The sequence below is a fragment of the Catharus ustulatus genome, chromosome 2, assembly GCF_009819885.2.
Source record: "Catharus ustulatus isolate bCatUst1 chromosome 2, bCatUst1.pri.v2, whole genome shotgun sequence".
NCBI lineage: Eukaryota > Metazoa > Chordata > Aves > Passeriformes > Turdidae > Catharus > Catharus ustulatus.
The window spans coordinates 70,800,342-70,825,114 of NC_046222.1; the positions used below are offsets into that span (position 1 = coordinate 70,800,342).

The 24,773-nt window shown below is 35.6% G+C and overlaps 1 protein-coding gene across 5 annotated transcripts in view; it reads right to left on the reverse strand.

The window, feature by feature from the left end:
- DACH1 (dachshund family transcription factor 1) overlaps positions 1–24,773 on the reverse strand; it is a 382,163-nt gene that overhangs the window by 118,368 nt on the left and 239,022 nt on the right. For 3 of the 5 annotated variants that reach the window (XM_033052701.1, XM_033052698.1, XM_033052700.1), the window contains exons 4-6: positions 22,490–22,662; positions 9,473–9,608; positions 7,106–7,243 (exon numbers count right to left, since the gene is read on the reverse strand). In XM_033052701.1, coding sequence (XP_032908592.1) covers positions 7,106–7,243; positions 9,473–9,608; positions 22,490–22,662 — 447 coding nt within the window. The remainder of the gene's footprint in view (positions 1–7,105; positions 7,244–9,472; positions 9,609–22,489; positions 22,663–24,773) is intronic. The other 2 variants (XM_033052699.1, XM_033052702.2) reach the window with 1 other exon arrangement.

Consider the following 24,773-nt stretch of genomic DNA (forward strand, 5'->3'; position numbering starts at 1 on the left):
AAGAAGTATCTCTGAGAACTCATTCTGACCATAGATTACATGCAAAGGTAGCAGATTCTGCAATACCCATGATATTTCTCAGAACAAAATTTTGAAAAATATTATGTGGAGACAGCGTAACAAAAAAGGGAGTTGAATTAATGTTTTAGGGTTTTTTTTAAGAAAAAGATATATAATTAATTATATAAAATTGACCATACTATTTACAAGGAAATAATATTTATTCCTATGTTGCAATTCTCAGGTAAAGCTTTTAAAAACTGATTTTTAGGAGTATTTTGAACAACTTAGATAAAACTTCAAACCATTGGCACAGCTACTTAGAAGTAGTGCCTTCAAGTAGTTTCAAGCGGAAGACATTCTTAAAATTTTGCTGTGAGCTCTCTGTTATGTAGCAGTAACCATTAGAATAAAGTGGCACAAGTAAAGCCCAGTAGATAAATTTTGGTTTAGCCAGGGCATTCATTTATGTGAGGTTTCAGCATGAACTTGTATGACTCTATGATACTTTTAAGTTCACAAAACAATTGTGTTTTTTAATGTTTTCAGAATTCAGTTCTAGAGCAGCCAGATACATCATACATCTTTTTGTTCTCCTGTAAAAATTAAAACTAGAAATAGCTACTTTAGAGAAACAGAATCATATTTGATCACCCTCAAGGTGCTATGGAACATGTCCTCTCATAGTGGGATGCCATAACTTCTTTAACTTCATGCCCTGTAACATATTTTTCCTAGAAGTAAACACTATGAGAACTGATGAATTGAAAACTGCAATGATTAAAAAGTGTGATTAAAAAGGTTCTTTCCAACATCTTATCAATAGCCATTATTACATCTCTCATTTAAGAATACATTTTAAAAACTCAAGATGAGCACACAAATAATTTCAAAGGGGTTTATAGTTCCTCTCCACTATATAAACAGTAAAGACCATAAAAAACCATAAAGATCATTCTAAGGTCTATTGCATGAAAGACACATAATGACCATTGAAAAGAAAGTTGGGGGGGAAGAAACAAAAGAATAAAGCACCTTTCAGAGCTGTTTGGGGTAAAAGACACATAAGAATTTTGCACGCAGAGCTATTTCAACAGTTTGAAAATGCATCAGATTTTGGGCATGTGTAACTCATATGAGCCTATTCAGAAAATCAGATATGTCCAAGTTTCATGTGAGTCACTTTGAATATACAATAGGCAGTTTGCATATGTGCAATTGGGATGCATCAAGCCCAGTCAGCTAGGAATATTTCGGAAGAGACGGGCGCATCAAGTGAAAACTGCATGGCAAACCTCTCATGGAATGTGCCAAAACTACCACTATCCTAGCAGAAAAAAAGGCCCCTAGTAGCAAACAGGTCTACAGAGGTAAGTCATTGGAGGAAGACTTGATGAGGGTCTATAGAAATAATTTATCCAATTATTTGCACTGAAAAATAAAGCTTTCAGAAGTGCATACTGCCTTTGCACTCCTTCCTGCCTACACATACTTTTCACATCCTGTTCAATAATATGAAGGGTTTCTATATTTTCTGTGTAACAAAAATAGATGTTTTCCAACTACTTAGCAAAAAACAACCCATTAAGAAAAAACTTCCAATTTTATTTTTTACCTTTATAATCCATTAACTGTAATAGCTTTTAATGTACTTTTAAAATTCCTGAGCCTCTCGGGCTGAGTGAAAAGATACACCAACAACCGAAGTGCAGAAAGGTTATCTTGGTGATACTGGATTTATCAAACCTTTAATGCAGCAGATCTTTACTATATTATGTGTCATAGGTCAAAAATTTGACTATTATCTTTTAAGTGTTTTAGAAGCCCTATGTGATGTAGAAAGCGTGAACTCAGTATCTCAAGGATTTTAAAACTAATCTATTAAGATTTAATAAGAAGATTTAAGATGTGAATTGAGCATGAAGACTTAAAATCTGTTAACTGTAAATGTGTTGGCATGTAGAAACCGATCAAACTATAATAATATTGTTCTTGTTACATTAAAATGCAATACTCAAATAAATATATTGCATAAGCATCCCTCTGTGTGTATGCATCCATACAAAAATGAACAAATAAAATACGCTTACACAAGCAGCTGGACAACAGAACTGCCAATGAAAACTATTCTGTACATCAAGTGGTACGTACTCTCCTTAAAAAAGGGCTTTCTCAGAAAACTAACTAAAATTGTAACAGACCAGAAACAGAATTTAAGCAAAGTTCTGGATCACTTGCTTGCTGACTTTGCTAGAGAGCAGCTCAGGTTGAAGAGGATTTTGTTGATGTTAAAACTTCCTTTGAGTCTTTAATATTTATAGAAACATATTCATATGTGTTTCTATATTTGTTAAGGTGAATAACCATGTTATATTTACATTGTGCATACCTTTTAAGAGGATTTACTTCTAATAATGCAGAATGAATATCTAACTATATAGGATGACATACTTAACATTAGTTCCCTTTTTGATGCATGAATGCTAACAGGAAAATCCAATTCTGACTTCAGAATAATTAGATTATTTTCCATTTTTTACTGAGGATAATTTGAAATTTCATGATTCTCTTTCACAAAGTATTAACCAAAGGTCTAAAACTGATCTCGTCTCTACAGGGGTAAAGAAAGACAAAACCTACGATTTTTTAATACATGGATTTGATAAAGTTATACCTTAATTGCTGCTGTCAAGAAGCAGTTATTGTTGATTACCTGAAAATTGCTTGTGGAATTTCCATTAATATCATAGTTTGAAGTTCTTTTAAAAGAAATACTTTGACTTGTTTTGTGAACATGGTGAATATTTTACATTCTGCCATAGAAAACAGCATGCATATTTTCAGCAAGAGAGTGTCCTTCCCACAACACCTCAAATAACATATTCAATTGAAAATGTAAGCATGACATTCAGGCTTCATTTGCTATTGGTGTCCATCTAAAAAAAAAATAAATGGATGGAGACATAAAATTCTAATCTGATGCCCTGAGGCCAGATCCAATAAAACACTTAAGCATCTAAATTTGGTGTTAAAGCAACCAACTTTTCAGCGGCTGTCCCCCAGAAAGGAACCTTGGACTGAAGTGAGCTGGGTCTTACATTCCTTTATAGAGTGCAGAATAGGTTTTTCTAGGCAGGTAACATTTAGGGGGTGCTATCAGCAGCTACTGCCTCCAACATCACCCAAAAAAATCATATGCAGCTGCCTGGAGCTAGTAAGAAGACAAAAAATGTCAGTAGGACTGAGCTATAAATTACAGCTAGCAGACCCAATACAAACTAAGTTCAGGTTTTAAGGGTAAAGGGATGATACTAAAATATACTTCCTTCTTTTCCAAAAAACACAGTGATTAAGGACACTGCTCAGGAGATGTACTCCATATCTCCAAGTAGGGATGTTTGACTTTTAAGCCATTGGCTATACACTTCAGATCAACAAGCAAAAAGAGGATCAGAATTCAGCAGTCCAGTCTTTATGGTCTCCACTAGCTCCTCTTTCCTATGCTATATCCATGCTCAACAAATAACATTACTGAAGAGCTGAATGGGTATTCAGTTCCATAAAAAACCTCAAAAATCTACTTCTCACAGCTTCAGACTGAAGGATGTCATATGTAAGATGATCAGGATAAGTGATGAACTATACCTCACCAAAACTGAGGGACTATCTAGTGCAAAGTCTTTGTGTCATAGAACCTTGAAAAGACTTAAAGTCTTAACATAGAAAACTGAATGGATCTTTTCTAATATGAATCCCATACTTTACATAAGCTCTTCTTGTTAAATCTGACGTAATAAAACCAAATGTGCATCATCAAATAGTCCATAATTACAGGTTACAAAATTAGATACTTGGTTTTGGCTATCAAATAACATTGTGTACTTGAACTTACCTGACTCTTCCCAGGACTATTTGCAGTTCTACAGCCTGCTTTCAGTAAAATTGGAAATGCTGCTGTCTTCTAATAAGCAAAAAAACTTTGGAAATCTAGGGTAATTGACCTCTTGTGATACAGATGATGACATCTTGAGTTATGTATGAACTGTGAGGCAGAAGTGGTCTGCAGTATCTCCTGCTGTCCTCCCTACATGACATCAGGAATCTGGCTGGACCACAACACAACTTAGCAAAACTAAGTTTCCTTCTTATGGAGCTCAGGGAATGAGTGGAACTTCAGGTGTGTACATTGGATCTTGACCCAAAATGAAGCTAGGATGCAGTTAAACTGCACACGTGGATTAAGCGGTTGGAAAATGTCCCCCAACACCCGCATTTTACACATGGTCGTCGGCAACAGAAATGCTTCCAGTTTTCCTGCAACAAATAATGACCCAGAGCCTGATGTGAACTTCTAGTTTTCACAGACAGACCCATAGAACCTCATTTAATTGCTGGTGCCATGGTAGTAGCCTGGCTCAATGGAAGGTAAGGTCACTAAGAACTCCACATACCAGAACCTGAAAATAGATTTTGAAGAAAGTCGAAAAGCAAATAATAAAAACAAAGAAACAAAAAAACCACTAAAAAAACCCCCAAACAAACAACCAAAAAAAACCCCAAAAAACCCCAAACAAACAAAACAAATCATCAAAAACCCACCAAAAAAACCAGCAGCAACAACAACAACAAAACACCCACACAAAACTGCACAAGAGCTTTACTGGTAGCTTAAGCCACTTTAAAAAATACACTTTTTTTTTCATTAATAATAATTCTTATGGGATATTGAATAGAAATACATATGATCTTTGAAAGACTTACTCAGTTTGCTAATGTCAATGACCTGTTTTGCCATCTCCCCTGCACCCAGCTCATAGATCAGGTCTAACATGATTCACTCCTTTGATATTCAAAATTTGGTATGTTGATCAGTTGCCTCTGTTATTAGCTTGTTCCCCCTTTAAATTATCTGTTGACTGTAAATAAATTCTCCCTGATCTCAGATAACTTCAGAGATTTTTCATCTTTTCATTTTTTTAATGGAAGAAAAGACAGAGACTTTTTTAGCAGTCAGGATTTCATAGGTTCTCCCACATTCAACTAAAAGACATTTTGGTTGCAGCTAGTAGATTTCTGCCAGCAACAGGCTTAGAAGAAAACACATTAATTTTTAAATGCTTCATGATTCTTATTTAGAACTTCCATTTTCTTTTCTTTCTTTCTTTCTTTCTTTCTTTCTTTCTTTCTTTCTTTCTTTCTTTCTTTCTTTCTTTCTTTCTTTCTTTCTTTCTCCTTTCTTTCTGTCTTTCTTTCTTTCTTTCTTTCTTTCTTTCTTTCTTTCTTTCTTTCTTTTCTTTCTTTCTCTCTCTCTCTCTTTCTCAGCTGATGAAGGTGATGGCTTTCCAACAATAACAGTGCCACCACCTGCATGTGTATTTGCATTTTTAAATACGGTCAGAGTCTGACTGATTTGCAGGGGTAAAACAGTTTCAAAATCTGATTGCAAGCTCACAGTGACAAAAGTAGATAATTACTATCTCCACAAATATCTGTAAGTCAATTCACTTGTTTTAATACAGATTAGATTAGTACTAAAGTTACAAGATTGATATGAGAGACATGATAAATGTAGTCATGACAGAAAACAATTTTTAATTTAGTAACCCCTATCAATCTAGATAGCCCATGAATATTTACCATTAATTCAGTAGGCTGGAACAGAGCAGGGGAAAAGAACAAAAAAAAAAAAAAAAGGATATCTGACCTAAACAAGGACTGAGGGAAAAAAGAGAACTCTCCGCAGTTTTACTGAGAACAGATCTTGCAAAAACTGACAAAATATATTTGGAATATTGTAATAAAAAAGAAAAAAACCTTTAAAAAAACTGAATGACATGCAAAAGTAGTTGCCATTCTTAATATGTACTTCTCTCTGCAGAACTTACCAGTTGGATTACAGTTAAACAAGTAACTTCAAAGGCTGAAATAAAATCATTTATGGAAATTCAAAACAAACCTATTTGATCACATCATACTTCACAGCAGGGATACAATTTGCAGAGGCTGAGTGAGGGCATAGTGTAAGCAAAAACAGGTTGTGTGTGCAATGAACCAAACTAAATGGTTTATATAAAAGAAATGTTGTTTCCATTAATTTTTCTGGTAATCTTATTAAAAACACCACCTGTCCAGAACAGAATTGTCCAGTTTTTAATTCTTTTTTGCATCTCAGTGTTCAAACACAAGACAGAAGAGGTATCATCTTATAGCTATTAAAATATGTCAAAAAATGTCTTATTCTGAAATCTTCAGAGCTACAGCAGTTTCTCCACTCTGTTTCAATGTCTGGTTATTATACCTTTTACTTTTTCTCTCATTGTGCTCAAAAACTTTTATGATAAGCTTAAAGAAATTTTTTTTAAAAGTATGCATTGCATTTTAAGTCCCTCTTCCAAAAAAAAAAAAAAAGTTTCCAGTCACTAAGACCTAAAATTAATTTATATTAAGTAAATAAAATATAAAATGCACCGTTCAAAATTCCACCACCACCCTGTCAAAATCCCTTGTATGAGCCCTGAACAGGAACTTGATTTTGAACATCAGCAGAGATGAAACAGTGTTATAATCAGCAAAAGTGCATGTGGACTATTCACCTAGATCAAACATTTTGCTCATATACTCAATTAAATTTAAATCCCATTATATAATGTATACCAGCCTCATTTTATGCAATTCCCTAATTTAATGGCTTGGTATTAGCCTCCTTCATTTTTGCACACATGGACTAATTTTCACGGTGCTCAGTCCCTCTGGGAAGTAGGTCATTAAAGTCAACTGGACGGAGACAGAAACTTAATACCTAAACTGTGTTGCAGAAGGGTCAGAGTCACAATAACAATCTAAAACAGTTTTTCACTCATTCTACTTTGCAATATTTATGAAATTTTTCCCTCATACATGTATATTCATCAATCTTGGAGAGGACAAAATAGAACAATAATGAAAGTTATCATCCTGTTGCAATTTCATATGTGAAACTGAAAAAAATGAATCAACAAAACAAAAACCCCAATTTAAAAAAATTAAAATCACAATTATAGCAATATTTAGCTACCAAGACCACTTGTTTTACACTGAAGCAGTAGAACTATAATATTCATATTACCTTTCTCAATGTGTATTCTTTTTGTCTCATGTCCCACATCATGACCAGCTAGATCACCCTCCTTAGGTCCAGGCAGGACATTAGGTGACAAACCCATCAGCATTTGGTTCATAGATAGCCCGTTCTGATGGACAGCTGCTAGACACAAGCACAGGCAGAAAGAAATCAGCCATCATATTAACAATAGTAATTTTTACTTATTTTGCATAGTCTTCCTTTTAATTATACAAGAATTCTAACAATCACAAAGTTACTTAATTAGTGCTATCAGGATCCATATAGAGGAAAAGTTCCTTCATGTTACTTCTAATATATAACAAGAAAGTTCAGTAACTTTGGATGAAGTTGGAGGTTTGTTCTTGCTTATTTAACAAGAGTTGTTAAAAGTTTAGTTCATTGTACAAAAATGCTTGAGTACCCAATACATAGTTCCTAGTAACTTCCTTAAATGAAGCACTGTGGCCTTTCAGGCAATAAATACTGATTTTCCATATATTCTGTGCAGCAGTAGAATTGCTTATTTGCTCATCAGAAAAGAGCTGGAAAAGCTCTTTTCTGACAGTTCTCAGAGACCTTCATGAGTCTCAAACACACCTCAGAAACTCGTATTAGGTAGCTTATATTTCTAGCTTTTTATCCTGAAAAAGGTTTCAAGAGGTTGAAAATGCCATTTTTAGTATTTTATTTTATTTTTTTTAATATGGAACCCATATTCCTGTAGTAGTCATCTTATTCTGGCTGGCACCACAAAAGATCTTAAGATCTTACTTAAGAATCAGGTGTGATGTTAACAGATAGGACAGAAAAGAATTATCTTATAAATAAATAAGTACTGAAGTAATCCACTACTTAAGGAACTCTGTTATGCTCACATGGAAGAAAAAAATGTGCAAAGGTTTCACTTTGTAAATTATAGAGTAAGCTGAACAGTACTATTTCCTTTTTTGTTAAAAAAAGAGTCATTCCTTAGCAAAAACAGTAAATAGCTCTCAATTTAGATTTTTGAGTTTTGTGTTATTTTGGGTTGTTTTAAGAGAACAATGGAAAAGGTCTTCATTAGTTGTAAACAAATATACTATTCAATTTATTAAGAAAAATTTTTAAGTCCACATTTGTGAGGGGTTTTTTCAGAACTTCACTTATGAAGGCTAGGGTTGATCCTGGTTGGACACCGCATGCCCACCAAAGCCACTCCATCACTCCCCCTCCTCAACTGGACAATGGAAAGAAAATATAATGAAAGGCTTGTGTGTCAAGCCTGGGGAAATAGATAGGTCACAGTATATGGGATGCCAATTTAATCTGCTTTCTGAATTGTCCAAGTGATAAGAAAACAGAATTTTCAGCTTGTCGTAGTCAGGCCTCATTTCTTTTCTTTGGTAAGTCATTTTTCATCACACACTAATGAAAGATCTCTCATCTGAAGGTCAATGAAGAGTCAGCTTCCTGAGTCTACAGAGAGCCTGAAAAGAAGCAGCCTAAAGGACACGTGTTGCATCCAATCAATACAGTCACCTATTTCATACTGCTATTTCATGGCCCTCTGTGTGTGTGCCAAACCCTCTAGTTTCACCTACTGAAAAAATTCCACTGTGCAAAGATGATTTAAATGCACCAAAACCTGCAACAGAGCAGTATTTAAGGGAATGGACAAGTGTAATATGAATTTAAGTACATATCCATAAAACAGTATGCATTTAAAACCTTAATTTCCATTGCTGCACTGGAATATCACAGAATTCACAGTCTTTGCCACGTAATTTACATCCTGCATATGGAACTTTGATAAAAATGGCATCACTCTGGGACACCATGGTTTAATTTCACTCTGTCCCCTGTGAGTTATGAGGTGATAATATTCTTTCTATCATATTTCTCACCATTACAAAATTTTATATTTTAAAAATTTATAAAGTATGCACATTTCTAATTTATTTAACTCAATTCTTCTCTTTACCAAGCAATTCTACCATGTAAAATATTGCTTATGAAGTCAGATTCAATTTAGAAATCAAAACAGAGTAACCAGATTAAATAAAATTCAATTTCTTTTAAAAATGTTTACACTATATGTTCAGTTCTAAAACTAATCTAGCAAATTGCTTCCCGCCTGCAATTCTGCATTTCATTGCTCATATCTTTATGTTTAATATGACATGATGGCAGTTTATATCAGTACCTGTTAATGTAGCATCAGATATTATGATACTGTAAACTGGGGAACATAATGTTGGGAGATGGTTATTGCAGCTGAACTTCTGAACATGATACATATGAGATCTATTTAAGGCGAGGGCATTTTGATTAGAACAACAAGCTGCACCTAATCAATTTTAAAGTGGTGAGAAGGAAAAGAATGGGACCTACGGATTCTGTCTGAAGAACTCTCAGTCCGTGCAGGAGAGCTGGACACGCTGCTGCTTCGATGAGAGGATGGATGGCTGCCAGGTCTTCTGCCCTCTTCAAGAGAAGGAGCAGGAGAAGGGCTGTCTGGAACACGTTCCTAGACCACACAAAAAGTCATTGTGAAAAAATGGCAGTGTTAAACCAAGCCTCTGTTTCCAAACATCACTTCCCTATACCAAATCTTCCTTCTAAATTACAACCAATCCATTCCCCTGTGGAGGTTTCCAGGATTTGCAGAGCATTCTCAAAAGAAACTTGGCAACTTTTGGACACCAGACCTTACATTTCAGCATGCAATGTGAGCACTTCTCATCCTTTTATGCTTTTAACTGCCTTCTGGACTACTTGAAAAATGTTTGTTCTGCTTTGGGTTATTTTGTTTTGTTTTGGGGTGGTTTTTTGTTGTTTTGGTTTGTTTTCTGTTGTTTTTGTTTTGGGGTTTTGTTGGTCTTTTTTGTTTTTTTTTGTTTTTCTTTTTTTCTATTTTCTTTTCTCATATCATCATGCAGTTGAATTGGAAGTATTCATTTTGACTTACAAATGCTAGCCTTATGGGATGAGGAATTGTGTATTTCTGTAAATAAATACAGACTAGGTACTGTTGTTTTATTTCATGTTGACTTTTACTCCACATTTTAATTTCAAAGAGGCTTCCTGAGAAATGAGATCTTACGGAAGTGTTACGGATCATAAAGAAAATATAACCACCTTATAGTACCTACACCAGTAACATGACTGATCTAAGTCCAAATATCTATTTTTACCATGGAATACAAGCTTAGAATGAATCACACCTCTTGGATGAATGTGGCCATATCACTTCCAAATGGGGAAAATCACCAAAAATGGGGAAAACCACCACTCATGTTTTTCTATCCAGGGAAAGGCCTGGCAGGGTAACCAAGAGGACGCACTTCGAGATGTTCCTTGGTTTTGAAAATCAGAATGTAAGATCTGTGATAGTTTGAATTGCGTATCTGCTATGTGAGAATTGTTAGCAGATAGATATATCTGATATTTGCCCAGAAGTTCGACAGAAACAGTAATAAAGGGAGATAAGTGCAGAATAGTTCTTTCTAGAAAATTTGCTGTCTTTCCCTGCACTTTCCTTTTTACTGCTAGAAGTTCTCAAGACTCATTGCTAAATAAGTGAGAGTGAGTCTGTTTTGGACAAATAGTGATAAAAAAAATAAATTCTACAGGGGAAATCTATTGGAAGGATTGAAGATGTTAAACTAGCATTTTTTTTGCTTTTTTTTCTCATTTTGATAACTGAAAACCTGACAATGAAGAAAACAATGAGCCCAAACCACCAATAAAAAAACAACAGCACACATTCAACTAGCTAAAAGCTTTTGGTAATGAAATAATATACTTAGTATGTGTTTAATAATACAAAAGAAAAGTTCCTGTTGCAAATGCATTTGCTTGAAAAAGCAGTATTCCTCACACAGCAAAGTTTTTTTGGAGTAGTCATTATTTTATTATACACAGTCACTAGGTAAGTATTTCTCTCATTGCATTCCTAAGAAATTTTGCAACTACTTCTGCAATCCTCAACTATAGTAATCAATAGATTTGTTCCAGGAAAGTTTAATTAAAAAAACATATCTGCTGAACTTGAGATTCTGATTGCAAAGGGATTCGATGGCATATTGATGGAGTGGGAGGAGATTTTTTAGAGCAATGTTTCAAGACATTTAAGTGGATTCCACTTTAATAGTCTTAGGTTTTTAAGTCAAAAACATTGATGAGGATAGCTTAACTGCATCATAGCTCTAGGCTTATTATGACTTTGATTGTGTTTATATGCCCATGAACTGGGTATTCAAGAGGAGGATTATAATGCAGATGTTTTCAGAATGTAGAAGATTTATTTCTTTAGATTTAGGAGGATTTAAGCATGCACAGTGTACAGATTTGATATAAATTAGAACACGGTATATTTAATCATTCATTTAAAATATAATTTCACTGTTTGGCATACAATGTATTGTTCTTAGAAGTGTTTCATTAAAATAAAATCCAGTGAGCACATAAGATTTGAATACAGAGCTGCAGAGTAAATTAATTTATTTAAACAGCTTAATTTGTTTATCCTATTTATTTATGTGTGCTTTTACAGCACGTATTATGAGATGGAGCGAGCAAAAGGAATGCACAGGACAATGAAATATAATTACTGTACAAACAAAGCAGATAATGAGTTTTATTCTCATATAATGTGACATAGACAAAATCCATGAGAAAACCATATATCTTGGCTTTATCAATTCATTTGTAAAATACTCTTTAATTCCAATAAAACATGGGATTGAACTATACAGAAGTGCAAAATAAACCAATTTAGTACTTTAGCTATTTTTTTATATCCTTGTTTCATAATTCCATAATCAGCAATCTAGTCGAGAGCAAATTTTTGTGTTTAAAAAATTTACTGCAATAATAAATGACAATGCTACTACTAATAAATTTAAATACTCCGTAGCTCTAAAAAAGTCATAGTAATAAACTAATGGTGCTGGAATATCAATATGTCCTGCTTAACAGAGATTTTGTGTAGAAAAGATTAATGTGGTTTGTGGCAAAATATTAACTTAACTTTAGACTTCATTGAAATTTTTTCAAAAAAGGAAACATTCAAAATTGTGTTCATTAAATAATGCAGATCAGAGCTATTTTGTCACTTCTACTGCACGCCACTTTCATACACGTTACTCTCCATGACAGAGCAAAGAAATAGAAGTTATAGACTTATAATCCTGGCAGTGGAAATCACCTAGGATTCTGTCCACTGTCCAATATTTTTCCTAAAATTTGCCTATTCCCAGAGGCAGATATTTCTGGAGAATCTGGTGTATAGCCCTCTCTTGCTATTTTTTCCCTCCATTTTTTGCTTCCCTATTTCTTTCTACAGTTACTCACAGGTAAAACGTAGTGTAAACAATTTATGTAGCAATTTAAAAATTACCAACATTTCAGAATTGTTAAGACTCTCAGTTTGGTGTCAGAACCAGAGGCTTTACTAAACAGTGGGCAACACTCTCTTAGGGACCAAAATTTGAAACATTCCTTTTCTTGATGCTCTTTACAATTTGATCCAAATCATGAATCCTAAGCATTTGAGAATCTGGCATTTACCTCCTCCAAACATGTTCCTACCAAAGAAATTTTCACTCTAGGGAGCTCTAATGCCCTTTCTTGTACTCCTACTCCACTGATAAATTACACACCCTCAATATCAAGTCAATTTCATAAATAGCATGACTTGTTCCTGTCACACTGGGTATTTCATTTTATGCTGTTAAAAAAAAAAGGTAAAAGATTTCAATATCAGAGATTTTAACAAATGAGATTAAGGTAATCTCTAGAATTGAAATCACTTCAGTTTTGTTCCAGAACACTACATATTCACAAAATTACACTGTCTTGGTCTCTTCAAGTAAAACAGGAGAGTTTTATGTATTTATCAACCTTTTTCTACATTTCTCAAATAGGCAAATACTGTAAAATCTTAATCTGAAACTTACTTTTAAATAACCTTTTTCTAAAGAATTATCTTAATACATCAGTAATGGTATTCAGAAAGCCAGAAATACTTTCTTCCCTACATCATATGTCTTTGCCCTCTTACCAGGTCACAAAGTTAGTTATACAACATTAATTTCTTTTTTTGCCTGTTTTATTTCTGCTTCAGCAGCATGTTTTCCCTGTTTGGAAATTGCTTCATTACTAAAAGCCTTTCTCAAAATATATCAAAACACAAAGCGGGGCCGAGTGCGCAGGGCCCGAGCCGAGCCAGTAAACCCCGCGATCCCACGATTCTATTACTAATTGGCAACGCGGGTCCTCGCTGTGAACGACAGAGTGGTTTATAATCAGGTGCGGCTTGTGTATGGACAAAGAACAAAATGTTGCCGACATCCGGAGATGCGGTTTATAGTCAGTGCGGCTTGTAATCGTGAAATTACTGTAAGTCTTGCTCTAGAGGTATATAATTTTTTAAATTATTCAGTTGTCTTGATCCTCTTCAGTATTAACAAACTCCTTCAAGAATGTTTAAGCTTTAAGTCATTGAAGTGAGGAGGATAAAGTATTTTATTTTCAAGGCCATACTTTTCATAGTTTAGGTAACTTATGGAATTATTTAGGTTGGAAGAGATGTTTAAAGGCCACCTAGTTTCAACCCACCTGCCACAGGCAGGGCCACTGTCCACTAGAGCAGGTTGCCCAGAGCCCCATTCAGCCTGGTTTTGAACACTGCCAGGTATGGGGTATCCACAATATCCCTGGACAGCCTAACTTCATGCTAGGAAAAGTATAAATGACGCAAACTGTTTTATACAGTCATGAAAATAATAAGAATAACAACAATAATAATCAGCATCAGCATCATCTTTTAATCAGGAGTGTGAGAGACTGGACTGGCTAATGACTCAAACAATGGCCCACTTCACCACCCAGGTGGAGATGGCACACACTCATCATTGGAGACTACAGCTGGGTATTGAAAAAAATAAGGAAGGAGGTTGGGAAGATGCAAATCTTGCCAATTTGCAGGTGGAGTAGTGCTTTTTATCATGACTATGTCCTTTTAATAATGGCTCAGGCATGAAAACTCCACTTTGGGAAAGTACTGGGACATTCACACAGTCTGAAGGTATTCACCCCTTCTGATGGGCCCTAATTGACTCAACTGTGCTGACAGGAGAGGTAGCTGTGGCATCTTGGCATCAGTGTGAAACTCACCACCTCAGGAGAGGAACCCAGGCATTCCCACCTGAATCTGAGCATATATAACTGTGGAACTTTGGTGTTTTGAGGGGCTTTTCCTACTCCTGACAGATCAAGACAGCCACAACCGTTTCAGCCAACAGATACTAAAATTGCAACAATCAAGTCTTGTTGTGAGGTCCATAGGTGGTGATATCTTTCTCTTCCTTTCCATCTTTTCTTAAAGTGTTATTTTTATGCTTTTATATTGCTATATTACTACAAATAATAACCAAAATGGCTATGTATGTGCTCCCTATTGTAACCAAATTGTTCTAAAATAAAACCTATAAATATATTTACAAACATGGATCATTCAGTGTCGTTTCACTCTAATCCGCCCCAAGGAACACATTAACAAGAACCTGCATTACTCTCACCTTTTGGAGTGGGTTGTAACAAGGACTAGTTTATATTATTTCCAACCTTTGTGGGAAGACATCTGTCTTCAAAGCCTTTTTGGTGGTAGAATTATAAAATTCGCTTTTAAAAGTGATCAAAACACATTTCTTTCTTCAGTTCCTTACTGACTTATTTTGAACTCGTGTGAGATGTATTCCAGGAATAACTTTATTGTAAAATGTCACATTTAATTTGACATTGCTGTAGCTGAATAAGTGTAAGAAATTAGTTACTTGGGTATCTTTTGTATTTTCTGCAAAGATAATATTTTATTTTTACAGCTTACTTTTTCATTCTGCTTTAGTCAAAGACATTCTAAATGAACATTTAGATTCAGAAATTGCAGAATTAACTGGACTAACAGTTATTTCCTAACTTCTTCAGTCATTTCTATATGTGTGTTATCAAACTGACTGAATGCGATAAAATTTTATTTCTACTTCCTTGTCTCCATACTATCAATGGCTTGTGCACACTGTTAGCACACTGATGCACATGACATCTTTCTCACCTTGTTCTTACAAATCCACTTCTAATCCCAATCAAAATTCAGGTGATTGAATGTTTTGCATTGTCATTAACTATTATTTTAAATCTCAGACATCCTTCTTATGAAGAAAAGAATCCATGATATTTACATAAGATGTCTTCTTTTTCTGTGAATACCTGGAACTTATTTTTCTGTTGGTCCAATCGAAATCAATTTGATCTCCATTATACTTTTTACTTCTGCTATTTTTCATTGTACCTACTTTGCTGTTCCCATCACAAGAATGCTGACAACTGAAAGCATAAAATGAAGAAGTAGATCAACTGACAATAAGACTGAATTTGCTTGATTTTCAGTGTCCTTTTTTCTACATGTATAATTACAGCAGGAGTTAACCTACAGGAAGCCAAACAGGAGACTTCCAAGTAATCCTTTAATAGTACATCCACAACAAGAGATCTGATCCTTTGAAATCATGAGCAGTACATAAAGTATAGTGACCTAGTCAGGAAGTGGGTGTCAATGGAGTGGGCCATTACAGAGATTAAAAACAAGTAAACAAACAGACAAAGCTGATCCCCATCAATAGAAGAATGAGTTTGGTTTTACCTTCACAATGAATATTTGTTCTAACAAACAAAATATCCTTCTAAGGTATACAAAAAAACCTCACACAACAAAATATACAGACATGTAAGAAACTCTGTTCAAACCAAATTAGCAACTCCTTATTGGCAAGTTGGACACACTCTCTGATTTTTTAAAGTTTTTTTTCCTCCTCTTCTGAAAATCTAGCCAAACTTGAAAAGTAAACTAAAGAAGCATCACAAGGAATTCACCCCTCAAAGTAAATCCAAACTACACATCCAGCCAAACACCAAGAATTCATCTGACTAGATGTCATTGTCTATGTTACAAATACCTGCATCACAACTTGTCAGTCACCCTAGGCTCATTTGTCACCCATACATTTACATTTCCAAGGTACAACTCACCTCAATCTAAAGTAACTATCTCAAATAGATCCAATGTATAATGCCCTAGAAGTCAGCAAAATTAATCTCATCCCTTGTACCCGGCCCTGTGGCATCAAGTTAATCTCACACTAGATATGTAGTACGTTGTTACACACATGAACATGCGAATTTTCAAACATAAAGTTTGTGCTACCTTCTCTCTGTCATGTGTAAGTACCTAATTTACATGTTACAAGTTAATTCACATGAGCATATTGCTGCTATTAGCTTCAAACTGCACCTCAAAAACATGCATAATAAAATACATAATGTTATTAAAAAAAAGACATGATTCCAAGTTGCAAGCTACCATATTTAGTTAACATCCTCTAAGGTCATTATATAAAAACTATATTAAAAGCTAAAACAAATAATATTCATAAACAAATCATATAGATAGAACCAATTAATGAGGTGGAACATCACAGTGTCCTCTAATAAAAAGATGGTTATGCCATAATAAAGAAGGTCAACTATACTTTGACCTAAGATCTACTCATTTGAAATTAAAAAAAAAAAAAAAAGTGTATATATATAAGTTATTCTAATGTGGAGATTTTATTTTTTATGTTCAGGTTCCTACAAATCAGTTATCATTTTCTCTGTAGCCATGATAAAATTAAGTGCTATTTGCTTTACATTATACTTAAAAATTTATAAGTACGTTCCAACTTTCATGTTTGGTTTCTTAACATGTAAAAGCAGTTGTTTTAGGAGCTGATAGTCCTGTTTTTATTCTAAAATATTTACTGTAGACCAAATTCGTCTTATTATTTGCTCCAAATCAAATTTCTCCTTACATAAAGAAGAAAACCCGATTACACGTCATGTATCAGATAAAGAGGACATTAAAGTAGCTTCCCTCTCCTTGCACTTTTACACATTCAAGAAAAGCACTTTAACATTAAAATTTCTATTTCAAATGCACAATGTCTCTAAAAATAGTAAGTTATCTGAAAAGTAAGGTGTTTTTCAGGACAGGCACACAAAAAGGGTATTTCTGCCAATTTGGAATACAATCAATTTTGTTTTCCTTCCCTCTCTGTTAAATGTGTATAGTTTATCCAGCTTCACAGGAAACTGTCACTCTGTATAATGCTCTTCTTGTAAGGCACAGAAGTGTCCATAGAAAACTTTGCCTTCAACACAGGTTTCAAGATTCAGATCAGTGAAGTGAACTTGCCCTTTTCCCTCTTACAGTCTGTTTCCTTTCTGGTATGTTCTCTGGACTTGCTCACCAGCAGTCTGACACGAGACATTAAAATGTACTCTGTTCAGCCATTTCTGTATGGCTGTGATGTATTTCTTCTTTTTGGCTATTATTTGGACTTTTTGGGAAACAATCACAGAAGCACACAAGTCTGAGTTGTAAGGGACCCAGAAGGACCATCAAGTCCAGGTCATGAGTGAATGGCCCATATGGGTATTGAATCCATGACCTGGGCGTCATTAGCACCAGGCTCTGACCAACTGAGTTCATCTATTATAGGCAAAAAAAAGGAGCATTAAATTATATCAACAGGAGCACACATATTGTCAATGAAAAATGAAAAAAATGAATGAATGCTAAAATAAAATTGAATGTCAAAATAGTCCTATAGACAGAGTTATTGTAAAAAATAAAATCTGTCAGCAGCTACCTTTGTTATATAAGTTAACAGTAAATTTCTGCTATTGGATCACAGGAATACATCTATCTATAAATATACAGATTTTAAAAAGGTATAAAATAACACAATCAGTGCTGTGATATATGTGAGGGAATTAGTGAAGTTTTGTCTGATAAATTCATTACACAGTGGAAAACTACAGTTCCACTGCTGTCTCCACTTTTTCAGCTGGAGGTGTTGGTTTCTTCTGTTTTATTGTTAATTCTTTCTATAAGTATTAGTCACATATGGATAAATTACAATTTTTGATTCTGCCATGCTGCTGCTCTGTTCTAACTTTTACAAGGTAATTTCAAGTTGCTATTAATATAAGGTATGTCCTTTATATTTTCATATATCTTTCTGCTGAGTGAAAAAAAATTGATGTAGTGAAACTGCTAACAAGCTGAGCCTTTGAAACCATGGGCAGGTGATGAAAGCCACTTCATGTCTAAAGCATCCCCAGGTCACAGCTGTCACACTCACTGCAATTCATTGCTGTCACAATCTGCTGTCCCTGCTTGTTGTTGCTCTCCTCTTATTCATCCAACTCATATATCTAAACATTCCATTACAAAAAGACACCTAATGTTCCTCTCATGTTTGAAAGGGCACAACACTCTTCTGAAATATAATTCTGAAGATTTTAGGGCTCAGAGTTCACTGCCAAATCTAAGGTGTTGCTTTGTAAGGCTTCCCTTGTAATTTTGTCTTTGTCTCATCTCCTGAATACAGCAGGATAAAATGTTTAGTTAGTACATGATCTCAGCTTTATTCCAACATCTTATCATGAAGAAATGAAATATTGCCCAGTAATAGAAAGGCATTTGAAGCTTTGTGAGTTTAAAGATAACAGCACTAGCTATGAAGTCAGTGAATTGGAAGGAAAGGTCAGCAAGTCATCTACTATGGCACTGTTCACAAAGGCAATTCTTCTATCCAATGAACCTGGTTGCTCATAATCTGAAGACTCTGATTTTCTAAGACTTAATTTTGTTCTTTATTACTTAATTAGATATGGTTACTATTGATTTGCTTTTCAGAGTCAAAATTTCTCACAGGCCTGCTAAGTTTCAAGCAGAGTTTACACTGGCAAACATGCTGTAATCTAATTTCAACTCTATGCTATCATTTCAGGTTACAACTACAAACTCTGAGATGAGCAATTCAAGAACTTTTCAATTTGTGGAAACATTGATACTAGGAAGAAAATACTTCAGTAAAATTAGGGTTAAAAAAATTAGTCAAAACACAATGAAAAGAAAACCAAATGTCTGAAAAGAATAGCTGTAAAAAACTGGAAGCTATAATTCTAATAACAAACAGTTTCATGAAAAAGAGCAACTGAACTATTTATCCATTCCTGTAAAAATAAAGAAAAAGGAGGTTTGACCTTCTCACTTACATATATTCTTGAAGATATTTATTTTGATTGTAGTATAAGTTATTATTCATAAACATTACATTGCCAGCACAAGGTTCAAGAAGTATGCTGATCAAGGTTTCCTGCTCAACTACTCAGTGCATATAATTCAATGGACATTAAAATCACAGCCTCTGATTATGCCTAGAGAAGAACAGGTAAATTGCCAGTGACATTATGTCCATCCTCATGAGAAGAAAATCCCCTAATAATGACCTCACGCTTTTAAGTTTCTGGGGTTTATGTTTCAATCCTATTCAGTATTAAAAATAGGAACATAATTACTTGGCTGTGCTACCTCTATCCACATGACCATATCCATCTGCAATAGATAATAACAGAGGACATAAATCTAGACATATGTTGTACCACAATGGGGTTGAAGAAAAGAGTAGGAGTCAGTAAGTTCCTTAGTCCTTATAGTACTGTCGAAATAAGAATATGCAGCAAGGTCTTACATTTAGAAATGAGTTTTGAGTGACAGACTAAAACTTCTGTTTATGGACTCACCTGTAATAGAAATGAATTGTGAGCAATATGTCACAGGTCTTGACTGAAGAAGTCAAGGCAGCACAAGGATAATGTCATGTTCTACATAAAGTACCCAAAATCCTTAACTTATTAGTGCAAACTTCAAAAGAAATGTGTATTTCATCCACGTATGTGCACACTTTCTAAAGGGAACTTAGGTTAATTCGGTAATTTAAAAACATTTCATTGAAATCCACATATTTTTATATTACGATTATGTGCAAACCAGATGGGAACATGAAACCTGGTTTGTCAAATAACTTGCACACGATGTTATGCCAGAAGTTATGCAAAAGTTGGCAGCTACAATGAATATTTAATTAGCATGAATATGAGAGCTGAATTTTCAAAAATGACATTGATACATACTGTAGATTATTAATACAAACAAATGCTTAAATAAGCAAGCTTTTGGAAAGAAATTATGATTTTCCAGTTATAACATGCTGATAGAATGTTTCAGAGAGCCTAAATTGCTAGGTACTTTCAAGGTCTTAACATAGATTATAAGGGATCTATCTCTGCTAAAGAAAATGAGTTACAAAAATGAACTTGTTAAGGAGTAAAGGACCCCAGGATAAGGGAAATTTTCTGGTATGGGACTGCTCGCAATTATAATAATATACACAATTATATGAAGACAGTGTGTCCCTTTCAGAGTCCAACAGTTTTAAATCTAGTAGACAGATTTAGATCACATGAGCCAAAAGTACTTCTCAGTTAAGTGCTTCCTGGGTCCAGCAATGTTCCCATAACGGGGTTAGATCTGTCAACAGAGCAGGACCTGCTTTCCCCAAAAGGAAACCACTTTTACATGGCCTGTGAAACATGTCAATGTACCTCAAATGTACCTGATTGTGGTTAACTGGAGACAAAGGTAGTGGTCACACTGGAATATGCTCCCATAGACATATTTCAATGTAGGCCACGGTAACTTAAGCAGTTTTAATAGCTACAACTAACTTGTAAATCAGCTTTACAAGCTAGAAGTCAGCCTGTTAAAGTTTAGAAACAGAAGCTTACCAATGCTCATGAAGGTCAAATTTTATAGTCTTACATATGAAATCAAATTGCTCATAGAAAATGAAAGGAGGGAAAATAGCATGAAAATAGTGAAAACAAAGTTTTGTTGGTACAGTAATTCATATGTCAGGTGTCATTTAGCATATGCTCCATCCCAATCTTCATTTTTTAGATACTCCTGTAGTACCAATGGCCACTGTTCCAATTAAGAAAATAAATTTAGAATTAAATAAAGCACCATGTGTGTTCCAGAGAACATTAGTATCATATAACTCTTACTAAATACCAATCAAGTAAAAATAGAAAAATAAAGGTGCAAAAATCACCATGTAATCAGTTAGCTAGCAGCAGAGCTCTTATATCCACAAGATACAGGCAAGATGGAAACTAGGGTGTATGTAATCTTGTTGGCATACAACCCATAAACAATTCTTCTCAAACCAGTTTCTTAACTCCTCATGTCAACAAAGCTGAGAAAGGGATGCCACTGAAGGCCCCCAAAGAGGACCCTACATTTTGAAGTGTAGGTGATTAAATTAGGCCATCAGATCACATTTTTCTAGTCAACAAAAACATTAACTTTTAACTGAAGAGTACTCGTGCTTCTGTGCTTGTTAGGTTAAAAAAAAAAGGTGCACCAGTATGTTGAATGTCTTAATAAAGTCAGATCTCTTCGCTGTACTTAATTCATCATGAACTTCAAAACTTTTGTAACTCCTGATCTGAAGGTCCAAGAGATTCTAAGTTTACCTAATTTTTGTCAAAGGAATTGCATGGATGGAGAGATTTCCAACAACACAGCCCTGAAAAACCACATAAACTTGCTTTTGCAAATGTATTTTTAAGATACACTAGATAAAAGAAAAAAATTTTGTGTACTTTCTCATTTATTAGAACTGAAGGATAAGAAGCAAAATGTATATATCTGAATAAAGATCAAGTCATAATTATCTAATGGTAACAGGGAAGTGTCCTTTAAAATGAAATGCCTTTGAAATGAAAACAGTTCACCTTCAGTAAGAGGAAGAAAAGACTCCATGCCTCAGGTAAATGTCTCTATAACCAGATTAATTTAATTGAAGGCTACCAACAAAACCTAAAATAGATAGACAAGTTCAGATATGAGATATTTATGAGATATCCCTATAATACTACAGTTCTGGTCTGCAGATTACTGGGACTGCTCTGTGCTACTTCATTCTAATTTGTTCTGGGATTTGGTAAATTTAGTTTCTGCACAGGTAAAGTATCAAACCTTTCGGCCTTGTTCAGATAACTTAGAGCATTTCAGTTCAAATGCTTAGGTTTTAAAATTGGGACAACAATCTCTTCTAATTTAAGAGTAATTTTTTTAATGGTATCTTAAGGAACATTAAATGACAGACTCTGAAATATGAGAAATCACAAAGCTGTGTATGAAAATGCTTCAATTTGAGTGTTGCTTTAATACTGATTTAGAGAGACAGAGGGAAACTGAGAAGGTAACAGTGGCCACCAGTAGCCTATTGTGCTCTCACAGTCACCACACTTAGTTTTCTTGCATTTACTGACTTCATGACTTACCTTAGAATGTTTGACACCTATACACCTTTACAGTATTTGTGGTGGTTGGGAGTGGGCTACGGTTTGGTGCCGTTTGGTTTGGTTTGGTTTGGTTTGTTCTACAGTTACCTTAATAACAGATGTCTCCACTCTGGACGGAGGGCTCTGCACTTGTGCTGCTGCTGCCATGTTGGCGATGGTGCTGAGGTGGTTCATCTGGCTCATTGCCATCGTGACAGAGGCTGGAGGTAGGCTCACGGGAATCAGCGGGTGGGGCATCATCATAAAAGGAAGCTCCAACCCTGTTGAGGGAAAAACAAGGAAATAGGTTTATGCATATTTTCTTAAGCACTGCCTCCTCTTTCTCCTGATGAACAATATTCAAGTGACGGGTGACAAGATGGTTCACATTGCAGGAAAAAGCAGCTCTATGTCAGTTCTCTTCTGGTAGATGCAGGGGTGAATCACTAGCAACCATGGAAAACTTCTAGCCACAAGGAGAGCCTATTAGACCTCTTAGTTTGTTCACAGCTGTGTAGTGTATGATATCATTGCTAAGCAATGGCTACTTATTTCAGTTTTTGATATCTGCTGTAAGGTGCCTTAGCAACGTGTCATTATGCCACTGATGCACAGGTTAGCAGTTATTTTAAGTATCAATTTTATTGCATACGTATTTGTTCTTTACTGTCTCCACTTCTCCTGCTTAATACTTTACAGGAACTATTCCAGTATTCTGCACATCCTTGATTTTTTCATTGCCTATTTATATAAACACACACAAAAAAAAAGAGACAGGAAAACTGCTGATGTTAGAACTGCTGAAAGATGTCAACCCGTACCATTTGGCAGAAGGTGGTTCTGTTGAAGAGGGTTGAGAGGATGGCTAACTGGAACATTATGCTGTCCAGGCAAGTTGGGGTGGTTAACAGAGGCCTGTGATCCTTGGGTGGGGGGAGACTGAAGTTTTTCTTTATCCCAAGAACCATCACTGCTGCCTGTGGGGAATGAATATATATTATTTGGATGAATGAAGACTCCAAATTTTCAATTTCTGAATTTGGAAGCAAGGCCAGCATTCTAATCTTTTTTGCAAGTGGCAATTTATTTTTGGTTCTCTTTTTTTAATATGTGAGTTGGGGAAGGACTTCAAGGTTGGGTTTTTTTCCCACCATCTGAAAAATGTATAAAAGAATAACTTTTGAGGTAAGAATACCTAAGAGGTAACACACAAACTTAAAGTATTAGAGTTGTGCTCATTCACACGAAGTCTGTGTTTTGTGCATATTGTACATACACTTTTCTCATACTTAGAAGATAAAACTATATACAGTACTTTTTAAAATGTGAGAGAATATTTTTGCCCTCAAAATGTCTAACAAAAAATATTTCCTGCTATGCTGATTAAAATTTAAACTGCAGTTATATTGTTTCCTGTATTTGTGAATAAATAAACATTCTTTAAAGTAATTTAAAAAAACAATTCATTAATTTTTTTGAGGCCACCAACATGCTTGCATATATGCTTGGCTGATTATTCTGTTTAGTATATTCAATTTTTATTTCATATTAGTAATCAAAATATAAGAGATTACATTGATTCTTGCAGTCTTCTGGTAGTGGAACAGACTAACAGCAAAGAAGAAATAAGTACTGAGATGAGAAATAATTACAGTAATTTCACGAATACAAGCTGCACCATTTTGACTAAAATTTTGCTCCCACACTGGAAATGCGGCTTATACTCAGGAGTGGCTAATATGTGAGTAACTTTCTGACATTTACAACCCCAGAAGTGCCAGCCAGGGTGCTGAGCCGAGCACATGCCAGTAAAACCCAGGATTTCACGATTGTTACAAATTGGTTACTGTGTTGCACGGTGGGTGGGGCCAGCTCAGCGCCAGCAGCGTGGGGGGAGGGAGGCAGGCAGGGGAGCTCCCTCCTTCAGGCAGGGGAGAGGCGGAGGCTCCATGCTGCCATCCCTGTGGCCCGTGGGGTAAGCAGGGGGCTCCTGCCCCCGCCTGCCGTGGCAGGAGCAGGCAGGCTCTGCCCCCGCCCTCCGCCACTGCGGCAGGAGCGGGGGGTGCTCCGTCCCTGCCCGCCACAGGAGTGAGGGTGCTCCGTCCCCGCCTGCCACCACGGGGCAGCGCTGGGCCAGGGCGAGCGAGCCCAGCGGCGGCGGCCAGCCCTGAGTGGCCCCGCCGAGCGGCCCCACCGAGCTGGAGCACCTGGCCCCGTCAGCAGCCCCGAGTGGACCGAGCCTGCACAGCCTTAGCTGAGCCAGTAAACCCCCCGCCGTGCCGTGGTTCTGTTACTATTTGGCAACTTTGTTGCACGCGGGTCCTCGCTGCAAACGACAGAGCAGCTTATACTCAAGTGCGGCTTATTTATGGACAAAGAATGAAATGTTTGC